The sequence below is a fragment of the Leptidea sinapis genome, chromosome 1 (assembly GCF_905404315.1).
Source record: "Leptidea sinapis chromosome 1, ilLepSina1.1, whole genome shotgun sequence".
Classification (NCBI taxonomy): Eukaryota; Metazoa; Arthropoda; class Insecta; order Lepidoptera; family Pieridae; genus Leptidea; species Leptidea sinapis.
The window spans coordinates 14,077,467-14,097,872 of NC_066265.1; the positions used below are offsets into that span (position 1 = coordinate 14,077,467).

The following is a 20,406-nucleotide window of genomic DNA, read 5'->3' on the forward strand; positions in this document are numbered from 1 at the left end:
CTATAATGTCAAACTCGATATTATGTAATTTGAATGTCAATTCGGAATATAACACTCTCAAGTGAAGCTTGGGATTGTCTCTAACTGAAAACCAATATCAGCACTCTTCGTTTAACCATATTTGTTTACATTTATTTATGGCTATATTGCTTGCGCGTGAATGTGTCTTAGATTGGATGTTGATGTAATTAGCGATGACATTTAGCGAGACAGAGAGAGAATGTTTAACAAATAAATTTCATACCCGCAACAAAAATATTTAATATTGTTAACTTTCTCAGTAGAACATTATGTAACAATTATAATGTTCTCTTCTCCAATATTTACAATGCTTTACAATCACACCTTCAATCCAATGAGCATTTGACATTCTTAAGTGTAATTTTGAAATAAAATTATAAAGCTGTTTTAATTTGATTTAATGCAGGAAGACAATTAATTGAAAATAACTTATTTAATATACCAGTTTATTAACCAGTTTGAAAATTTAGTTACATCCATACTCAGTAATAACCACAATATAATCATCTTAATGGGACATAGAGTAATCTATTTACGTTTTAGGACTAAAGGACAATTAAAAAAGATTGTTTACACGAACTCTGTCTCATAAGGCCCAATTACATTAAATATATATAAAAAGTATCAATTTTGGTTTTTATCTTATGTAACTAAATAATTAAACCAGCTAACTTTTGTATTAATCACCGGTTTTCCCTGATCTTATATTCTTCAAACCTTAGACGCAATCATGTACAGAATTTACATCATTCAGTTATTATTGAAAGCTGATTTAATTTCCCGGTACTCTACAAAGGATATCAGTTAGAACGCCACCTTTAGTACAACAAGTAAACAACAACATACATGCACATGTGTGTTGTTGGTGTTGACGCAAAACAAATTACTCTTCCAGCAAGGATCGATATTATTGTAAAAGCTCACCTGAAATATTTACTGGGTTATCCTACAAAACAAGTTCACTCAATACGTAAATAATAATGGGGGCTCCACAGGGCTCGATTTTAGGACCTTTTCTATTCCTTATTTATATAAATGATCTCCCTTATATTGCAAAGGATAAATATCAAATTGTGTTGTTTGCTGATGATACATCACTCATGTTTAAAATACACCGTTGCTTACCTAATTTTGATGTTGTTAACAATGCTTTAACTAAAGTTGTGCATTGGTTTGAAGCTAATAACTTGTTACTTAATACTTATAAAACGAAATGCATTAAATTTACTTTACCTAATGTTAAGCAAGTGTCAAACGATATTCAGCTTAAAAACGAGAAATTAGATATAGTTGATACCGCTGTTTTTGTTGGAATAAAGCTAGATGCCAAACTCCAATGGGGCCCTCATATAGAAAATTTATCAAGTAGATTAAGTTCTGCTGCATACGCGGTAAAAAAGATTCGTTCCTTAACAGACATTGAAACTGCAAGATTGGTTTATTTTAGTTACTTTCATAGCATTATGTCATATGGTATATTACTATGGGGTAATGCTGCTGATATTGATTCTATTTTCGTGCTGCAGAAAAGAGCTGTTCGGGCAATTTATGGTATGGGACCAAGAGAGTCGCTTAGATCTAAATTTAAAGATTTTAAAATTATGACTGTTTCTAACCATTATATATATGAAAATTTAGTGTATGTTCATAAAAATGGCAATAAATTTCAAAAGGTATATGAAAAACATAATATTAATACTAGAAACAAAAATAAACTGTTAATGCCCCCTTCTAGGCTTAGTAAACTCGACAAGTCATTCATCGGTAATTGCGTTAGATTTTATAATAAGCTTCCTGAGAACATAATGGAAATGTCTCTCAACAAGTTCAAAGCCTATATTAAACATAAACTTATGGAAAAATCATATTACAATTTAAAGGATTATTTAGATGATAAGAAAGCATGGGTATGAATTGCTCCAAAAGATTTGAGCTTTAGTTACCCTTAATTAAATATAATAGTATTTATAATTATGAATAATTTTTGAAAAATTGATAATTTATACTAAAAGCAAAATGGTCAAATTATGGGTAGAGGTGTTTAGTGAGTGTTGTTGAATATAGTTTAGATGAACATTCTTGTTTTTAGTTATTTGGTTGACAGTGTGACAGTGTGACAGTTTTCATCATGATCGCTTAAATGTCACTGCTTGTGGCGGCGACGTGGGACGGGTGGTTCCCTTCCCTAAAATATGGTCGAGGGAGGCGATGGCTGGCCCATGCGTCATGCTCGTGAACGGGCGCTGCTTGCGGTGGCAGGATGATCCTGTAGCCGGAAACTCTGCCTCATGGTTTTAAAATTAAAATTTTTATATTTTTATAATTGCTAATAAAATGGTCGCTAAATACCTTTATTTATTTACGGTGTGTGTGAATTGATGCATCAACTGTACCATGGCCTGGTATTATTGTTGATACAGTAGTAGTCGGCCGTGAATGTACTCAATAGCTCTTGTTTTTTACGTATTAATTTACATTTTTTTTTTTGAGTATTTGTAGTTTGAGTATAATTGCTGCATCACTTTACATATATTGTAACTGAAATGAATTGTGATTGCCACAAAGAGTTTCTTGCCACTTCTTATTAAAGCTCAACCCTCAAAGGAGGTGGATATAAAAAGAAAAGTCATTTCCTTGACCTGCCTGAACAAGGTGATTTTGATTAGATTACCCTAAAGGATTGAGCATTTGATTACTGTTAGTAAAAATATAATATTAATTACAAGTTTAAACAGAATTATCAAATTGTAAGTAGAGGTATTTGGTGAGTATTGTATGATATGTAGGATTATGTGGATGTATTAGGATTATTTTATTGTTGTTTGCTGAGTTCTCGTAACAGGTTTCATCATGCTCGCTTAATTGTCACTGCTTGTGGCGGCGACATGGGATGGGTCGTCCCCTTCCCTAAAATATGGTTGAGGGAGGCGATGGCTGGCTCATGCGTCATGCTCGTGAACGGGCGCTGCTTGTGGTGGCGGGATGATCCTGTTGCCGGGGACTTGGTTTCAGATTCTTTAAAGTTATGGTGTATACATATATATGTATGCATATATACATGTTTATTTATTTATAATCGCTTATAAAATGCTCACAGAATACCTTTATTGATTTATGGTGTATGAGGATGATGCAGCTACTGTACTCAATAACTTTTGTATTAATTTACATTTATTTTTTTTGACTTACTCGTGTAAGACATTGACGTTTGAGTGTGTTTGTTGCATAATTTTACATTTTACAAATTATATTGTAATTGAAATGATCTGTAAATCTTGATATAAAAGAGTGGCAATGAGTTTCTTGCTACTTCTTCTCATTAGCTCAACCCTTTACGAAGTAGCGGTAGATTCAATAAGAAAAATATTTTATGTTTTTGACATTCATAAGTGTCATTTTCGTGACCTACTTGAATAAACTGATTTTGATTTGATTTGATTTGATTTAATATTGATGATTCTTAATATTGATGAAGTCTTGTAGTTGTCAAGACTTATGGCGAAGATAACTGCGCATGCGCGGAAAAATTTATCAACGTGGGATTAAAAAGTTTATAATAAAATTAAAAGGCAATTAAGGCCGAACAGATGTTTTTTTTTCGACGAACAAAATAAAACAAAAACGAAGAAAAAAAATTTTTGATCAATCATTGAAGAACAGTTAAAGAGCAATTGAATTAGCCAAAAAATTAATAACCCCCCGCCAACTTAAGAGAGCCCCCTCAATAGTGTTCTACTGCTCTATGGTGTGTGCATGCAGACACTCGCTACTCGCCAATGAACGTAGTGCTTAAATTCTCTTTGCTCGCCAAAGTCAGTTGACAGTTCACAGGACTTTTGGCGGGAACCTCAATTGGCGCGGTTTACAAAAATTTTTGAATTTTAATTTTATATTAATTATTCAAGTATTTCTCATTGTTTAACTATTCAAAATAATTAATAATATAGTGAGTGGCTGCTGAGGTGAAGGGAAATGAGGGGGGCGGGGATAACCTGCCCACCTCACTGAAACGTCCTTGGTCCGAGGACAACTAAATAAAAGATGTTGATGGTGATGGTGGAGGCGGTAAGAAGGACTTTTTACCCTATTATAAACCCAACTATTAAAGACTATACCCCTAAAACACAATAAATACAGAATTTAAATTTTACGTTGAGTCAGTGAGCAATGAAAAACTGGGCAACAAAAGCCCTACTTATTTAAACCATATTTTCGCCAATGACATCAAAGGTGTGACGGCTATACAGCGTGTCAACGCAAGTAAAATCTATTCTCTTATAGGGTATTTGAATATGTTCCACCATTACAGCAATGTTTTAAATGCTTTAAATTCAACCACTCTGCAAAAATTTGCAACAGTAAGCAAAGATGTTCCATATGTGGAGGTGATCACTTGTTTAAAGAATGTAATAAACCTAATGAAATCTGCTGTGCTGCTGTGGATCTCATTTAGCAACCTCAAAACTATGTCCAATTAAAATTAAGAAAATTATGGAAAAAAAACAAAAAGTAATATATTATGCAAGTGCTACATCTAATAATTTAAATACAAGAAAAGAATTAGATTTCCCCGATCTTTCAACACCCAAAGAACCATTTGTAAATAATATTGTAAATAAACCTCTTCATAAAATTATAAATAAACCTGTAAATAAAATTGTAGATAAATCTATAAATAATATTGTAGATAATGTAAATAACGATAAGTATGTCTGTACACAACAAGACATTAAAAACCATATTGTTGCCAACAATGATGTGCTGATGGCCCTAGTACAGACATTGGTGGAACTGGCTAATAAAGGTAATGATGCTCCTACCACTGTTGCAACAATTAAAGATGCTTTAATAAAAAAATTAAAATAATGGATCCATACCATACTCAATAAAAGTTACGTATCGCTCAATACAATATACAAAGTGCAAATAGCAAAAAACCCTTACTTACTACATTTTTAAATGAAAAGTCTATTTATATATGTTTATTAAATGAAACTTGGTTTAAAGATAATAGTTTTAAAATAGCCGGACATAATATTTATAATAAAAACTCTAATAACCATCATAATGGAGTAGCAATACTCATTAAACCTTATTTAAAATATAATATCTTAGTCACTACTTTTTATGAAGATATTCAAACCATTGCTCTGTCCTTGTCTATTAGTAGTGGAAATTTGACTATTATTTGTGTTTACTGTCCTCCTAAGGGACATATAAGAATAAATAGATTGCAAAATATTATAATCTTCCACAACCTATTTTCATAGGTGGAGAGTTCAATGCCCATCACATTCTTCCAAATTATTTAAATTAGTCAATAAGACAATAGGGGACTCCTCTAGCAATATAAATACACAATGTACAAGTAATAGTAAACATAATAATTGTAAAGTTATAAACCTGATGCACCAAAATATGCAAGGATTGTTAGGTAAAGAACTGGAACTGGAGTTACTAATGAACCATGAAAATATTGATATCTTATGTCTAACTGAACACTGGCTTAGAAAATATGAGCTCATTTTTAACTCCAGTGGTCATCGGGTGGCAAGTGTGTTTAGCAGAGAAAAGGTAACACGTGGCGGCTCTCTTATACTCATAAGTAAATCATTTAAATTCAAAGACCGTAAAGATATTGTGGGCCTCTCTGTTGAACGTACCATTGAAATAGCCTGTGCAGAGCTTGAGTGTGCCATTGTTGTAATTATATACAGACCCCCCGATGCATAATATGAGTTATTTGAGAGTGTATTGGAGGAGGTTGTATCAAAATTATCAGAATCTAAGAAATATATGATTTTTGGTGACTTTAATATTAACCTATTAGAAAAATCCACCACAAGTATTAGATTAAAATCTTTGTTTAAATAATATAATTTATCAAATATTTTCTGAACCTATTTCTCAATCAATAATTAGTAAACTGAGCTCAGACCACTTTGGTCAATTAGTCTCTTTTAATATTGAACAATTGGCGAATGGAGAAATATAGAGGCAATGTTTCAGAAAAACTCTCAAACTTGTATTTGAATTATAACAGTACTCCAAATGATATGTATGGTAAGTTTTTAAAATAATTAAAACAGAGTTTGCTTCTATATTTACTTCAAAGACAGTCAAGTCGGGTGGTCTCTTGTCATTTAACAACTGGGCAACAGCTGGTATTCATAGGAGCAGACAACGGTTATACGAACTATATAGTGAGAGATCATCATGTAATCATGGTGTATCTTTCCTTCTATATGTGAAAAAATATTCAAAATTATTTAAGAAAGTATGTACTATTGCTAAGTCAATGCATATTAGAGAAATAATTAAAAATGCTTCAAATAAAACAAAAATGACTTGGAAAGTTATTAACTGGGAATCTGGAAGAGCGAAAGACTGCAAGTTTGAATATAATCTAATAATAAACAATACAAAAATCCACTCTGAGCAGGAAGTAGCTTCTGCTTTTGAGAATTTTTTTCTGACATTCCAGTTTCCATCTCAAGCACCCTTGTCTCCTCCACCAGTGTTGCCGAGTCACTTCTTTTGGAACATGTTAAGGAATGTTAACAAAATTTCAAATTCAGTGTTGTTAGCCCAGTAGAAATAATTAAAACTTTCAGATCCTTAGAAATGAAAAAAGCTGCTGATATATGGGGCATATCTGTAAAAATAATAAGTTCTGTTATTGACGTCATAGCACCATATCTAGCACTAGTTTTTAATAGCTGTATTGAACATGGCGTGTTTCCTGACCTTCTGAAGTATAGTAAAATTACACTAATATTTAAATCGGGACTCACTTCTGACCCGAATAACTATCGCCCTGTTTCGGTGTTGCCGACCCTTAGTAAAATTTTTGAAAAAAATTTTTAAGCCAAATGCTTACTCACTTTAACACTTATAAGTTACTTCATATAAAACAACTTGGCTTTACTACGGATGCAGGTGTTGAACTCATCAGGAATATTTTTGAGGCCTGGGAGGAATCACAGAATGCACTTGGTATCTTCTGTGATTTATCTAAGGCTTTTGATTGTGTTCAACATTCAACGCTGGTCAGGAAGCTATGCCACTATGGTATAAGAGGATCTGCACTCGATCTTCTGATCTCATATTTAAATAATAGGATTCAGAGGGTCGAGGTGAATGGCAGGAGATCTCCTGGGACTCCTCTCGGTATGGGGGTACCACAAGGGTCTTTAGAGACTGAGCGTTTGGCGATTAAATAAAACAACTGCTTGACTGTGAGGAATATGTGGAAGATATATGGAACATATCCGTTATTAAAAAGTTACACGATATATATACAAAATCCTTAAAACTAGTTACCCAATTACAATCGTTACTTAAAAAATATTTACAAGTTCAGAAAATACACACCAATACTAAAGCTAACATTTTAACCAATAGTAAAACGATGTTTTGGATTGAGTTTCTTCTTTATTGACCAAGGATTTCATTGTAATATGCTAAGGCATTCCTAATCTGTGGGATACATGCTTAAAATGCCTATTTTATAGATTAGTACCCTGCACTAGAAAAAACTATCATATAAAGGATTATATGATAGTTTTTTCTAGTGCATTATATGATAGTTTTTTCTAGTGCAGGGAATTGACCTAATGTGGCCCATGCACGGGTTACAAAGAATCAGGGTTCGGGCTACAATGAATCAAATGGGGCACCCTGAATCACAAGTATTTAAAATTCAATAAAACTTGTTTTTATTAAATGAATCCCGTTATTAGTTTAAAAAAGATATAATAATTAGTCATAGCTTCTGTTTTTAATCAGTCTATAAAGTTTCTAAATCACAAAATAGTCTTAAAGATCAATCAATCTAGAAAGTAACTAAAGATAGGTTTAATAACATAAAAAATATAGATATTTCAAACTACAAAAATTTTAATCTAGGCCACAGTAAAAAAAATGAACAAATAAGGCATCCAAAAATAAATCAATATTAAATATTATGTGATAAATTTTTAATCTTATGGCCTATCTCAAACTATTGAACATATTTAGAACAGAAAAGAAAACTAAAACTTAACGTAAATCTATGTTTGTAAAATCAACGTCGAAATAATATAGACCTTGAGTCCTTTTTATGCTCCCAGTATACCCAGGTTTAGGCAATATCAATTTAATATCGAGCAATGTGACCGTGGCAAGATCTGGAACAACAGGCAGGTGAAATTTGTTTGAGTTTTTGAATCATTTCCTAAGAAAACTGACCTCAGTCTCTCCACCCTTTTCTCCTATTACTTTTGCAATGTAATAAATATTTTTACTCTTCACTTTAAATAATACAAATACGAAGTCCCCTTCTTTTGGCAATTTATCAGGATTAATGACTAGAAACTCAGCTTCCTCTTCAAACACAGGTTCTTCTTCCAAATAGATGCTCATTTCTTCGTCTTCTTCACTGGAGCTTTTACTTAAGACTTTTCTTTTCATAACAGCTTTAGCATGTATCTTAGTCTTTTTTCGCTTATGTATATCTTCTGCTCTTTTTTAGATTTAGTCTTTTTCGGGTGTATCTGTAGCAATCATGGTTTTACCTTTTCGTCTTGCTGCTCTACTACCTTTTCTAGGATCAGCTTTTGGTAAGCCACGAAATTCTAAAGGACTAATGAATTTTCTAGCTTGTGCATTTGAGTCTATAAATGTACTAGAAGTTGGCGTTGGGCCATTAAATGCAGTGCAAGGTGGTTCTACAGGTAATTGTTTGACTGGTGTACAAGAAGCTGGTTCAGTTAATAGTTGATGAAAGAAAATATTTTCTGAAGGAGATATCAATGGCACTAGTTCGACGTCATTTAAGGTTTTAATATCTTTCGCTGATTTGGAAAATTCTGTAGGTGATGTATTTTGAGGGTCGGCGAAAGCCGATGTTTCGTCATGAACAATTGCCGATGATAGTTCTAAAGGCAGAATTGTTGGTGAAGGAGTTCTTGTTCTGTTCTCGTCGTTGTCGTCTCTGAAAATATCTTCATGTTGTCTGTCGTCTGGCTTTTGATAGTGTGGCCTATCGGTAACTTCAATGGAAAATCCCTGTTTCGCGAAAGGCATTGCATGTGTTAGCCGGCCGCGGCGTCATTGCTTTCAAATAGGCATGTCTAACACACCGAGCAACTTCATAAATTGGGAATGTTTTCCCTGGATTGCGCATCATCCAGCTGTCAACAGCCTTGTTGTAGGCAGTTTTTAATGGCTCAAAATCACCAACGTCTAGAGGTTGCATTTTACCGGTTGACTGCGGTGGGACGGTTATAATTGTCACCCCATTTTCTTTGGATAAATTTAGTGTCTCAATACAAATGTGCGACTCATGATTGTCCAGTATTAGAAGGCTAGGATTAATGATGATTAATCAATAATAATTTACTTGAATTTGTATCAGTTATAAAATGATGTAATGTCTTTGCAAATAATTCTCCATTTATCCAGCCAGATTGTGTTGCGAGTCCAAAAGTGCGAGGTGGTGATAAATGACGATTTATCAAGTGTTGCTTAAAATGGACCATTGGAAAGATCATTATGGGTGGCAGAGTGCGCTCACTATGTAACATGTAGTTACTAGTGTTCCGCGCTCTGCACTGGTAACTTTGGAAACCTGTTTTTGGCCTTTGGGGGCGAGTACTTTGGCTGATTTTTGAACTGTCATGGTGTTGGTTTCGTCTAAATTGAAAACCCTGGTTCCGTTTCCAAACACAATTTCTCTCGACATAACGTTTTCTAAATTGTCAAAATACATTTTTACGTTATGGCGGTTGAAATACGTGGCACGGCTCAAACTGCAATCTTCAGGTGTTCTTAGGCTTAGATGAGGATGTCATTTCCTAAAGCCATAAACTATAAAGCTATAAAGCCATTCAATACCTGCCAGTTTGGTTTCATGCCATTTTTGTGGTACCTGGATATTATTTAGCAACGCCATCTCGTATGCAAGCTTACGAATACGTGGCATTTTCACCTGTAAAAAAAGTACTTTGAAGATGGAAGCTCTTTGGGATACAATGGATCGTTATCCAACGAAACCCACAACAACATGATTCACTGTAACCCAAGTACCAAAAACACAAATAATATTTTTTACATTAAATCATTTTCTTTTTTCCTGAACCTCAGTACGGTTCTATACGATTGAGTACATATATATAAAGAAAAAATGCATTCAATAAAAAAATCCAAGTAACTTTGAAGTTAGACAATTTTAAGTAGGACGTAAAAAAAATTTTGCGTACACACCTACTGATTGATACGCTATCACGCGTCCTCCCGCTATGATGGAAAGATTGCGACTAGTTGGACCGCGCGGGGTATGGAAGAGCGTTATTGAAACCATCGCGTGTATGTGTTGGTGCTATAGATACAGAACTATATTAAATGATTCACTGTTCCCCGTGATCGACTGATACCCATGTTACCATGATACCATAATCCACAAACCAAATTTTGCAAAAATTTTGTTCTACACCAGTCATGCTAAATTTTTACAGCAGAATCATATGCAGTCAATCAGGCATTAATAAGAATACGCGAAATTCAAAACTTTAAGAACTTTTTAATAGTAACAGATTCTTTAAGCGTAATAAAAGGTTTAACTAATATTACAGTTAATTTTAAATCTAACTATATCCTCTTTTTTATAAAAGAAATAATATATAAATACCACCTTGAGCATATTCAAGTGGCCTTCCTATGGGTGCCATCACATAAAGGTATAACAGGTAACGAAATGGCTGATAAGACTGCATATGAAGGTATTAATTCAGTTGATGTTAAAAATGTTATAGAGATTCCTATGACTGATTGTCTCCAATATATTGACCAAGAAATTCAAAAGTTATGGTTAGACATGTGTAAGAAAGACCAAGATAATAAAGGAAAATAGTATGGCCGCATACAAGAAAACATACCTGTCAGACCCTGGTACAATCAATTGAAGGATTGCAACAGAGATTTTATTACCACGATAAATAGATTGCGTTTTGGACATAATACTGCACCGTCACACCTTGCAAGATTGGGTATTGTTGAGAATAAAATTTGCCCACATTGCAATTCAAATGATTGAACTATGGACCAGCTTATTTTCGACTGCCAAACATTTCTGATTGACAGACTTGTGCTGGCTAGTGAAATCTGTGACTCCAAAATTTTATGTGATTCTTCATCCCGCCCGCCTCCACTTGATCAATTATTAAGAGACAAAAGAAGTTATAAACCATTATATAAATATATTCAGAATACCATTCTAACAATATAAAATAAAATGATAGTGATAAGTGAACTGTGAAATGAAAAGTAAAACATATTTAGATAATTAAAAAAAGACTTAACTTAAAGGTCTTAGTTACCAGGTCATAAAATTCCAAAAAAAAAATTGACAGTTCACACTTCACAGTACACAGAATGTCATATGTGAACGCTGACAGTTGACATTATTTAATAGGTATTTACTCAATACCGAATACGGAATACCTACTAATAGGCGACTGCGACGCCATTAATATTTTCAACTATATCTGAGGACTGGATTTCTTTGTCATTAATTAATCTTTAAATATCCGCATAATCAGTATTTTTCCATTAATAATAATTTATATTCCGTTTGCTTAAACTTTATCCGATGGCAGACAGAGACTCAGATGAATTAAACATTGACAATGTTATAAAAAAATTATTAAAAGGTAATTTGGCCTAACTTGTTGTTTATTCAATTATTGTTTACGTGTAGTATATTATATTGAATTAAAATAAATTTCTTGAAATAATACAAATTGTGCAGTGAGCTACGTGTATGTGATGTGTTAATTATTATTTTTAATAATCTTTATAGTCCGAGGCGAGAAGCCTGGAATGAATGTACAGATGACGGAGGTAGAAATCAAAGGTCTATGTTTGAAATCACGAGAAATATTCCTTTCTCAACCTATATTACTCGAATTGGAAGCCCCTTTAAAAATATGTGGTAAGTAAAAGGATGAATCAACTTTCAAAACCACTATAAGATTATTATAATATTTTAGTGTTGTAATCATTCCTTTAACTCTCGCAACACTTTATGTTATTCTTAAATGAGTCACTAATACGTACTTGTTTAACATTTTATATATTTATAATTTTGCCAAAAATCATTAATTTTAAGTCTGAATATACATAAATATTAAGTATGTTAATTCCGTACATATTTATAATCATGCTGTCATTAACCATTTTTTTGAATTACAACTCATGCTTACATCACTAGTTTTATTATAAAATTAGTTTATTTCAGTTTTTCTTTTTTTTGCCTTTGGGATTCATCTCTATCTTTGTGATGTAAACTCAACATAAGCAAAACCACTCAATGTTTTTTATGTGATACTTGAAACCAAATGTTGAAGTGCATTAGTGTTTTACTCCTGTTTTTAAAAAAAAATCAAACATTAATCTAAAAATAAACAGATAACAAATTATCTGAAAAAATTAACATTAACAGTGATTACCCAATGATTAGGTACAGTTGTTTGACTGACATAATAGGCTACTGAGATTCATAAGAATTAAGTGACTCCTCATAATCACACCCTCATACAAAGTGTCATAGGAGATATTCAGTGCATAGTCAATTTGCAAGCATATTGCTCGGACTGGCTAAATAATGGTGTTTGAAAGTGAGAATTTATTAAGACCTGATTTAAATCTGAGTACCTTGTTACAGGTGACATACATGGGCAATACTATGATTTACTGAGGCTGTTTGAATATGGTGGTTTTCCACCTGAATCAAATTACTTGTTCCTTGGAGATTATGTTGACCGAGGCAAGCAGTCACTGGAGACTATTTGCTTACTTCTTGCTTATAAGATAAAGTATCCTGAGAACTTCTTCTTATTAAGAGGAAATCATGAGTGTGCTAGCATCAATAGGATTTATGGGTAAGTTATCTCTGTTTTTCCAGCTAAATACTTATTGTATAGCTATAAGAGAAAAATTTCATACTTGAATAATTCCAAAATAATTCCTACTGTCATGATTCGCAGCACTCTATTCTTCTGTCAATCACAGATCACAACCTTCAGATAATTTACTTTTGATACTGATTGATGAACCCTGTGGCAATCAAATACAATAATAATTGTAGTATGATATATTTGGTAGGTCTGCTTCAAGCTTCGCCAATAGGAGAACCGATAGGCGACCGGATAGGTTGAATCTTGGAACCCCCAAATATGTATTGTTTATTGAAGTAATATTTTAAACCTAAATATGATTAAATAAAAATATGACAATAGTAAAAAAATTATCTATCAATTTAGCCACAATGTTTCGATTGAAATACGTATGTGAAACATCTTACCCAAAGATGAATTTTACAAAAAAGAAATATCATTCGTGATTAATGGACGTCCACCTTAGAATACATACTTCGAATTTGCTGTTCTTTATACTATAAAAAACTTGCTCAAGACCGTTAGTTCAGTTTCTCACATTAATTTTATGCCTTGTGTTATATAATTCTTATTTCGTAGAACTTAATTTTTTCCTAGATGTTATTTTCCCAGTGCTGGACACTAAACACCCCACCTAAAGCAACCTGCAGACCCCCGTAAGGATTACTCATATACATGATGGCTCATAATTTTTTACTTTCAAATTCTTATAACAGGATTTTTATTTAAGGTTACTCATCTGTCTCACAACCCTAGTTGTAGTTAATGTGTCAAACCATAGCTTCAATTGAAAATGAAAAGAAAAAAAGAATTATTTATGTAAACCTACAAAAAGCATCTGTAAATAGTCATAAAATTTTCACAAGTGTGTAAAATTGTCAGTGGATGCTACAGGGTTTCAGAGACTCACGATATGCATCTTCTTTACTCAAAATTTTTTATCCTCAATATATTCCTTAATATTATAGTAGAGTAATTAATTTAGAATAATAATTGGACCAAATTTTGTGCAATGTATTTTATAAATTAATTTGATATAATAAATTTTAATATTATTATTAATAGATTCTGAGCTTGTTGCGTCCGTTCTTCTCAGGTCTGAGGCAGTATATTTTGAATGGGTGTCAGTTTTTTGACGTTCATCAACGGCCGTGCCCAATATTCAGTCTATCTCTTACTTGAGATAAAAATCGTAACTATCGTTGACTTTTCTGTCCCATAAGGCGATAAGAATGACTTATCGGGTATATTGGGGTGGCTTCAGATTATAGACAGCTAATTACTGACAGTACAAGTTAGTAATTTATCTCTATCCGAAAACCGCCAATTGATTTTGAATAAAAATATTTCAATTTGAATACATTACAATAGATCGGTATTTTATTTATTATTATTAGATAATGAATCGCGCATTCCGCCTTTACACGCTTTTGTGTGTCTAATCTGTCAACATTGGTATCGCCGATTATTTACTATAGTAATCGGTATCGTATCGGCAAAATTATGTTATCGTTACATACCTGATATAAACATAGTTATAGAAGAGAATAAATAATTATTACAGACAGAGGAGCTCATAAAAATATAGTTTGGATATTGCATTTATTGCCGTTTTTTTTTAATGAAAATAAGGGATGAAACGAGATGGTAATTGATACGCCCTGCCCATTACACTGCAGTGCCGCTCAGGATTCTTGAAAAACCCAAAAAAATGTGAGCGGCCGCGGCGCTACAATTGAGCTCGTCACCTTGAGACTAAGATGTTAAGTTTCATATGCTCAGTAATTTCACTAGCTACGGCGCCCTTCAGACCGAATCAACACAGTCATGTTTATACATTACTATTTCACGGCAGAAATAAGCGCCGTTGTGGTAGCCATAATCTAGCCGGCATCGTGTGCGTGTGCACTGTTAGTTTTATTTATTTTCTTTTGTTTGGAGTTTAAGAGTATTTTTTTGCGAGAATTGTTTTTTTTGTTAATTCTAATATACAGAACTATATATAATAATATATAAAACCATGTCAGTAAAGGGCAAAATGGCAACGTATGTGTTTTCGTCCATATCCTCCGTGCAGTAGAGAATAAATCAAATAACGAAGTAAAGCCCGCCTACACAATAATATTTTTTGGACATTTTATAACTTTTTTTTTATTACATACAACAATAGTTAATGAAACTTTTATTGTGAATTATTACTAAGCAAGAAAACTAATAAGTAATTATTTATCACTACAATAGTAATAAACCGATATAAAAGGTCAATTATTGAATTTAATCTTTTTAAATTAAATTAATACTTTATTCAAGTTATTGGCGGATCTATTCGGAAACACGGACTAGTAAAAAAAGGACTCCACGCCGTGATATTAGCAAGTGAAGCACCTTTATGCTAGTGTGTGTGCGGCTACGGAGTATACCAGTTGCACAATTTTTTCTCCCTTAAATAATCATATATCCACAAATACTTTTATAGTATTGTTTTAAAAAAATTTACAACGCACGACGGCATTTTTAAAATATTTTATTGCGACGCAAACTGATCTGTCACAGGCGATGGCAAATCTCATAATGGCGGCCGATCGGCTTGTATTAGTGTAAGTGTGTGCGTGGAGATATGTATTTACACGTTTTCCGGCTTGTTTTGGTGCTTCACTGTTATGTAAGGTGACACGGAGTCCTTCTTTTTTTACTCGTTCGCGTTCGGGAAGTGATTTTGTATCAGACTGCCTGTCGAAAAAGTTCTGTGGCAACTGAGCTCATTTGAAACCATCGATAAGTACTTCTGCGCAAGCTGTTACCAATTTTGGAAATTTCTCTTTATAACGCCACTAGTTCGTGGTCGATTCGCGTGCTTTTATAAATGTTTGTAATAAATAATCGTCGATGCCGTTATATCGGTACCGTTACATCCCTACGGGGCTTATAAATTACGTCACACGAATTTTAAGGTTTTTTTGACCCCTTCCCGTCCTTGTCACAGCTGGTCATAATTGTCAGAATAACGCAGTGAGATATTTTTTTTTTCTTTGGATCATCATCATTACATATATTACATACTAGCTGACCTGGCAAACGTTGTTTTGCCATATAAATTATATTTGTAAACCTTCCTTGAGCTTCAACGAATCTATTACAAAAGATTTCATTGAGATCGGTCGAATAGTTTAAGAGTTATTAGGGAACATATATTCATTCTCTTTTATATATATAGATTTATATAAACTTATGATAGGTAAAATTCTGATATATGTAACAATTAAAGCTGAACACATGATTCAATATAGTATCGGTGTGATTTATACAGTCAAAAATGTAAGTACTAAATTTATATAAAGTAGGGATATGATTTATATGTTTTATAATGAAGACGATGTAGGTACATACTACTTTTGTTTAAGCTTGATGTGCGGTTTTTTTATATTTGTGATATCACATCATTCCGAAGTTATTTTTATTTCCGTTTAAATTCTTTTTCAATAACACCTACATTAAATCAAACAAAGGCATGACAATTAACAAAACATAAAGAAATTATATTATATTTTCAAGTTTAGTAGGTATGTAGTTTAAATTAAGTGTTGTGATACTTTAATATAAAATATTCTACTTTGAAAAAATGTGATGTCACAAAATATGACAAACCCCCCCCCCCCCCCCCTCAACGTGTGACGTCATTTATGGATAGCTTCTACTCCTACTGGGGAATGAATGAACCTAAGAATTCGATTTGAGATCTATACAGCGTACTTAGACTACTAAAACCTTACTTACGTAAAACTTACCTGAGTGTAAGCTTAGCATTATAGTTGTTTTGTTTTTAGTCAGCTGAAAGTATGCTGTGGGAGGCTCCTTTGCACAGGATGCCGGCTAGGTTATGGGTACCACAACGGCAACTATTTCTGCCGTGAAGCAGAAATGTGTAAGCGTTACTGTGTTTCGGTCTGAAGGGCGCCGTAGCTAGTGAAATTACTGGGCAAATGAGACTTAACATCTTATGTCTCAAGGTGAAGAGCGCAGTTGTAGTGCCACTCAGATTTTTTGGGGTTTTTCAAGAACCCTGAGCGGCACTGCATTTTAATGGGCAAGGCGTATCAATTACCATCATGTCCTGCTCGTCTTGGGTCTTATTTTCATAAAAAGAATGTGCGTTTTATCACTCTGAACTAAGTTTTACGTAAGTCTAAGAATGCTCTATAGATCTCACTCAACCTTACTCCACAAAAGTTGAATTTTCACATTGACCGACCGGCAATGACTATGAAGGCTAAATCGAAATTCTCTTATTTACTTTGCATTCAAGGCTTGAGGAGAATGTTTTCAAGTTTTAATATTTTGTCTGATAAGATAACACTGTTTACTTTCTGATAGAGCTGTCAGTAATTATATAGTGAATACATTCATGATATATGATGGTCAGAATACAAAAGATTAATTTAAATTATTTTGTATTTACTTCAATGTGTTTAATAATATTAAAATGTAAATGTAACTATTACATTATATACTTCCAGTTTTAACAGATCAGTGTAAGTAATGTGGAAATGTAAAATATGCTTTATCTTTATGGGTATTAATTATTTATACATCTGTGAGTCTTTTCTCTAATAAAAATGAGATGATAAATAGCTATAACCTCAAAATTCAATTCAATTTCTTAAATCAAAGATAATTGGGTCCTGACTATAAATTTTCACTGCACTTTGTGCCAATGCCTCTTTCTGCTTTAGGAACATGAAGTTTTTGGCACCACTTTTTTTTTGACTTACAGCTATTCCCAATGTTCAATATTCGGTCTTTTTTTTGTTATGGAATATGAGGGCATACGAGCGTACGGGGGGGGGGGGGGGGGGGGGGGGCACCTGGTGTTTAGTGATCACCGCCGCCCACATTCTCTTGCAACACCAGAGGAATCACAAGAGCGTTGCCGGCCTTTAAGGAAGGTGTACTATCTCCGGTTGTGGCCTACTTGATATAAAAATCGAAACTATCGTTGACTTTTCTGTCCCAACAAACTTATCGACGGTAACTCATCGTATCCGTATACTCTGTCTGTATGGGACGACGAATTGCCAGGGATAGAAGGTATGGAAATTGCAACAGTGAATTGGCGATAAGAATGACTTATGTGGGTACCTTTAAGAAACTGATATTTAACAAGTTGCATAAAATAATTTCGTAATCTTTGACTAATATCGTTATATAATGTGGATAAGTTTTAATATGTTTATTTGTATGATTCTATGTGTATGTGTATATTATGTATGTACTTTAAAACCTTTGTGATAAGGTGAGTTTAGTGAATTTGTTTCTCCAAAACAAATAAGTAATCTGTGGATAACGTAGTTGATTATACATGTATTTATATTGTAAGAATTGTAATTATTAAGTAAGATGTCATGTATAGTTGTTTGTTGTTCCCAATAAATAAAATAAAATAAAATGTGTATAGTCCCAATATACCCGATATTCGGACAGCTTCAGATTATTGACAGCTGGTAACTGACAGTAGAAGGTAGAAATTTATCTCTATCAGTAGATAGTATATTGGCAACGGCCGTTAATGATATGCCTTCTGCCTATAGAAGATGAAGTTTTTTGCCCACAAGTTTTATTGACTTAACTTAAAGATAATTGGGCTTTCACTAAAGATTTCCACTTCACTCTGTTTGTGCCAATACCTTCTTCTATGGAACATGAAGTTTTATGGGAGCACTTTATTTCCTTGTTGCCAATTTTGGCGTGCTTTGAAATACCTATACTTGTTGGGTTTGCGCAGGGTATATTTCATCTTTCCTAACATACCTAATGTAAATTATTTATGGTGTTTAACCTCCGATTTGCTAAATGATCTCATGAGATTGGTGACCTTGAAGACTGTAGACTTCGGCGAAGCCACAACCTGAGAGTTAAATAAGACACAAGATTTATCAACGATACGTCACTCGAACGGTTGGCTCAGTGGAAAGAGTGCTAGCACAGAACGTGAGAGGTCGTGTCGGTTCATAAATTTTGATATCAAATCCTAATATCTTATATATCGTACAAATCACAATAGATATATATGGAGAAAATTTTATTATAAGCACGTGTTACTGTGCTTTAAATATACAATAAAATAATATTCTTTTTATCTTATATATAAAATTCTCGTGTCACAATGTTCGTTTATTTTTTTTATTTTTTTTACGACATTTTTTTTTAAATTTGTTTGATTATGAGTCAGCATTAAAAAATACATACAACATCAAATTTTCACCCATCTACGATCAAACGTTACTTTTGTATCGCGATTTTAATATCGGCAATACAACGTTTGCTGGGTCAGCTAGTTATATATATAAATATCACAAACTAAGTTTTATTGTGACATATTGGGTCGTTTGTGTACTAATAGTGTGATTTTCTTTAAATTATTTCATTTGTAAATATTGCTTACAGATTCTATGACGAGTGCAAGCGGAGGTATAACATAAAGTTATGGAAGACATTTACAGATTGTTTCAACTGCCTACCAGTTGCGGCTATTGGTGAGTTTCTTATCTCAAACAGATACAAAGGGTATTGTGCCTGAGAAATCTTTATTTTATTGGTGGCCTTACACGTGATAGTGGTATAGTATATAGCCTAGGTCTGGGTCCTGGGTTTGAATCCCAGTAGATACAAAATGTTAATGACAATCATTAATATTGTAAGGGTTTTTTAAATTATCTTAAATGACCACCACTGCCCAGTTTCTTGCCACACCAGAGGAATAATAGATAAATTATATTTGTATGTTTAAATATAAATATTTTTTTAAATAAGAATATCCGTGTATGTCATAGTACAGTTTTGCCTATGTTGAGGTAATTTGTGTAAAATTTGTATTATCTATCGGCTATCAGTGAAACATTAACTTAACTATGTAAGTGAAGCAATAATTATAAAATGAAAATATACGGGAGAAGTGAAGATACCCGATACGCTTCCCATTGACAATACTGCATTTTCCAGTTTGACCTGCTTGAGGAATAACCATAAATATATCAAAGGGTCAGTCTTTAAGGCTGGGGACCGAGCCAATGGCCTTGAGGGAACGAGCAGAGCTACGTTCCTCTCTCGAACAAGATCGCCATAGTTTTAATTCAGAATTAGAAGAATTTTTGTACTTATTACAAACATAATACAATTTTCTTTACTATGTCATGTTAAATAAGTATTGGTGTACAATTAATTTTCGTACAATTTTATCTAGATTGAAAGATTAGCATGGCTGTATAAGTTAGGGGTATTTTGGTGATTTTAATCGCATTGTCTAACGGCCGTTCCTAAAATTCAGTCTATCTCTTAATTGAGATATAAATCGTAACTATCGTTGACTTTCCTGTCCCAATAAACTTATCGACTGTAACTCACCTTATCCGTTAAACTCTGTCTGTCAATGGGACGACGTATAGCAGACGTATAC

At 33.2% G+C, this 20,406-nt stretch overlaps 1 protein-coding gene across 1 annotated transcript in view; it reads left to right on the plus strand.

Moving 5' to 3' along the window:
• The first annotated feature begins 11,480 nt into the window (after positions 1 to 11,480).
• Positions 11,481 to 20,406, plus strand: part of LOC126967105 (serine/threonine-protein phosphatase alpha-2 isoform) — a 33,532-nt gene continuing 24,606 nt past the window's right edge. The window contains exons 1-4 of the mRNA XM_050811505.1: positions 11,481 to 11,711; positions 11,861 to 11,992; positions 12,725 to 12,941; positions 19,398 to 19,486. Of these exons, the coding sequence (XP_050667462.1) occupies positions 11,651 to 11,711; positions 11,861 to 11,992; positions 12,725 to 12,941; positions 19,398 to 19,486 (499 nt within the window). The 5' untranslated portion in view covers positions 11,481 to 11,650. The remainder of the gene's footprint in view (positions 11,712 to 11,860; positions 11,993 to 12,724; positions 12,942 to 19,397; positions 19,487 to 20,406) is intronic.